Source organism: Orycteropus afer, unplaced genomic scaffold, assembly GCF_000298275.1.
Source record: "Orycteropus afer afer isolate SDZICR_OR568_19922 unplaced genomic scaffold, OryAfe1.0 scaffold00014, whole genome shotgun sequence".
In the NCBI taxonomy this organism is placed as follows: domain Eukaryota; kingdom Metazoa; phylum Chordata; class Mammalia; order Tubulidentata; family Orycteropodidae; genus Orycteropus; species Orycteropus afer.
Genome location: NW_006921601.1, coordinates 1,444,128 through 1,448,028, shown reverse-complemented (window position 1 = coordinate 1,448,028; position 3,901 = coordinate 1,444,128). Strand labels below are relative to the sequence as shown.

The 3,901-nt window shown below is 38.7% G+C and overlaps 1 protein-coding gene across 1 annotated transcript; it reads right to left on the bottom strand.

The window, feature by feature from the left end:
• Positions 1-1,646: 1,646 nt before the first annotated feature.
• LOC103208533 (olfactory receptor 56A3-like) lies at positions 1,647-2,594 on the bottom strand. Its single transcript, XM_007954240.1, is given in 1 exon segment — positions 1,647-2,594. A coding segment is annotated over 1 exon segment (948 nt).
• Positions 2,595-3,901: the final 1,307 nt, after the last annotated feature.

Below are 3,901 nucleotides of genomic sequence, written 5' to 3'. Positions count from 1 at the left end.
CTGACCATAAAAAAACTCTCTCCCCCGCTCCCTGTGACTATCCCCTCCCTGTGCCCTTCTTTACTGTGCATTCCTGTCTGTCCAGCATTCCTTCTATGTGAATGCTGCCCCTCTGGTGTCTCATGGCTGATTGCTCTAAGAGATGCATCTCCCTAGAGCAGGTCGGTGCATGGCCCTGGGGTAGGTGTTCTGTATGTAGGTCTTTCTCTTGTTGGGTTGAAAGCTAATCCGGGAGAGTGAGTCCAATTCTAGGCCCAAAAGGTAATCCAGGGTCATAGTTTCGGGGGCTCCATCAGACTTTATCCGACCAGTAATTCTGGTCATTTTTGTGTTTTTGAATTTTGTTCCACATTTTTCCTCCCACACTATCCAGGATCTCCAGTTTTGATCCCTTTTTGAGTGGTCAGCATTGGTAGCCAGGCACCATCTAGTTCTTTTTGTCTTGGGATCATGAAGGCTGAGGTCCTCATGGTCCATCTTACCCTTAGACTAACTGTTTCCAGATGCCTTTGATTTTCTTCACTCTTCTTCTGGACTGAGTTTTATTTGTCTTCTTTCTAATTACACTTTGAGCTCAAAGCAGCAACAATGTCCTATTTATTTTTGTGTCTTTAGTGGCTCACAGAATTCACAAGGTAGTGTGTGCTGAAAAATGTCTAATTAGTAATACCATAATGTTCAACTGGGTTATTTTGTATTTCAGTATCATTATTGAATCATATATTACATTTCTTTTAATCCTTTGTCTCATTAGCAGAGCTGTGTTCACATATCATAACTTGTGATCTATGGATCCAAAATATAAATGTCCAAAGTATAGTGACCATTGGGAAGGAAGATTTAGGAGTCTTTCAAACCTGATAAAACTCACTGCTTATTGTTTTCTGATCTGTATTTTTTCTCTGTCTGGCTATCATCTATCAATCTATACACAGACACACACACACACACACACACACAGAACAATGATGCCATTGAAAACTGATAGACAAAGACCTAATTACTGACCAATGGAAAATTCTCATCATTTAGGACTGATATATCAATTCCTACAGCTTTTTCTCCAATATATTCTTTTTTGTAAAAATAAGAATAGCATTACCCATCCATAAAGTACACACAGTTTATTTTCAGTAATATATTTTCATGAAATATTATCAGTTATATTTACAGAAACATGATATTCTCACTCTAGAGCTGGCCACAAAAGCCTTTGAATTTCAGACAAATAAGAATACAAATATGGAAATAAAAGAGAAAGGGTTAAGAGGTTTCTAACAGAGGAATGGGGAGCTCTGGTAGCGTGGTGCCTAAGGCACTTGACTGCTAACCAGAAGGCTGGTGGTTCAAACCCACCAGCCGCTCCTCAGAAGGAAAGTTGGGCAATCTACTTCCGTAGTGATATTGTCTTGGAAACTCAAGGAGGGGTCGCTTTGAGTTGGGTCGGACTTGATGGCACATAACAGCAACAGAGGAATGAGAAAAAAGGGAAATCCTAAAAAAATACCCTCAAGGTTCAGAAAAGAAGTCATAGTATGTGGTTTACCCAATTTGAGATTATAATTCATATATGAATTTCAGCCCAGTCACCCATTATTACTCATAAATCACCATCCTGTAGGAATGCAGAGATCCAGTTGATCTTATTACCACCCTTTCTTTAGTAATCTTTGGATTTCTTGCTTGATCTCCTGGGTTCGTACTCTGTAAACAATGGGGTTGAGAACTGCAGGGATGACATGGTGGAGGATATTGAGCAAGACTGGTACATCAGGGGAGACCTTCTTCTTAGCCACGTGAGTGAGGATGAAGACCAGAAGGATGGTGCTGAAGAAGAGGATAAGGATGAAGTGGGAGCCACATGTGCTTAAGGCCTTAGCCACAGCTCCTTCTGCCTTGAGTCTCAGCACAGCTCACAGTATGAAGGTGTAGGTGAGGAAAATGAGGATGAGGTCAGATCCTAGCAGGGTCCAACCTCCAGCAAATTGGTAGAGGCGATTGAGGGTAACATCATCACAGGAGAGCTTTGAGACAGACATGTTGGCACAGATGCAGTTTTCAATGACATTTCTCACACAATAATAGAGTAGTGCTGAGAGAATGGGAATGGGCAAAGTTGTAAAGACATTCCTGGCCAAAATAAAAATGGCAGCCTTGGTTACAAATTGGTCAGTAATGATAGATGGATATCTCAGTGGGTGGCAGATGGCCACATAGCGGTCATAAGCCATGACCATGAATGTGCAGGATTCCATGGCCAGGAAGCAATTCATGATATACATCTGTAGGAAGCAGACAAAGGAGCTGATGGACCTGAGGTCAAACCAGAAGATGGCCAGGACCTTGGGGATGACAGTGAGACAGAGCACAATATCCAGCAGTGAGAGGAAGCTAAGCAGGTAGTACATGGGCTCGTGCAGGGAGGCCTCCAGGTGGATGGTGATGAGGAGGGTGGCATTGGCCCCCATGGCCAGGAGGAAGAGGAGGCTGAGGGGCAGGGATAGCCAGAGCTGCCAGGTGGGGGACCTGACAAAACAATTCAGGAGAAAGTCTGAAACCTCAATGGAGGTTGTGCCATTTTGTTGAGGTGTCATATTATGTCAGGTATTTCTACAGCTTTCTTTTAGTGATCTGTAAAATTAGGATAAAAATTAGCTACTGACTCAATAAGCATGAACAAAGAATATTTTTCTTTACTTGGGTGCAATTTGTGGATTCTAGTAGGTTACACAGATTCAAGTGAATTTATGTGTTTATTCTTTTAGCCATGCTATGGAGATATTTCTATCACGTTAAATTGTAAAGAGGACTGAGGTATATGACTTGTTTACACATGCTATTTGTTTAATATAATTTTTAATACAATTATTATGCCTTCATAGAGACTAAAGAGGGAGAAAACTAATTAGCTGGAGAATGAACAGCAAGTGCAGAAGTTTCCTTCTGATTTTGCAAACATGGAACCATGACTCTGATATATTAGGAATACCTCTGGTGGTGTATTGCATAATGCATATGACTGCTAACCAGAAGGTTGGTGGTTCAAATCCACCAGCCACTCCATAAAGGAAGATGGGACAATCTACTTCCATGAAGATTTACTGTTTTGGAAACCCAGTGGGGGTTGCTTTGAGTCAGACTCTACTGGATGGCAGTGGTTTTGAGTTGACAGTAGTTGGTCAGTCCATTGTAAAGTCAATTAAATAATCAATAGGTTAAAATAGAAAAGCAAATTAGTACAATATAGAAACTGAGTGCTCACTAGTATGAAGGTTAAATATTGCTTGATGAAACTTTGTTTTCAGGTATGTGTATGTAAGTGTTTACATATATTATGTGTTTATTGGGTGTGTAGAAATTGAATTTCTCATCATGTATTACATCAGAAAAATTTGAAAAGCATTCACTTCATTTATACAAAAGTTTAAATATAATTTCATGATCTTTTTTTTGTTTTACGTATATATGAACACTCAAAAATTAAAAATATCTACTAAGAGAAGACTTTAAAATGGGATCATTGTAGTGCTTTGTAGTTATCCAGAGGATAGTTGAATGTTATATAAATCAATTTGAAGAACAAAAACAAAGGAGATTTTTGTAACAAGAAAGTCTCCAAATTTGTACTTCTAAATTTATTATTTTCTTTTTAATACTCACATAGACTGCCATATCTGCACTTTAACTGTTAAATTATACTCAAATAAGTAGCAGAGACTCAAAGAAATGTCTTTAGTCCCTATGCTACTTTCTAGCTTTTCAGTTGTATTTATTTTGCTTTAATTGGAGATTTAAAAAAATTACACACAGAAAATAAAATTAATTTCCATTTTGTCTAAAAAGTCATTTTTATTTGTCAGGTATGGATCCTACCAAATAATTGGGCTTATTTTTTTCTTTT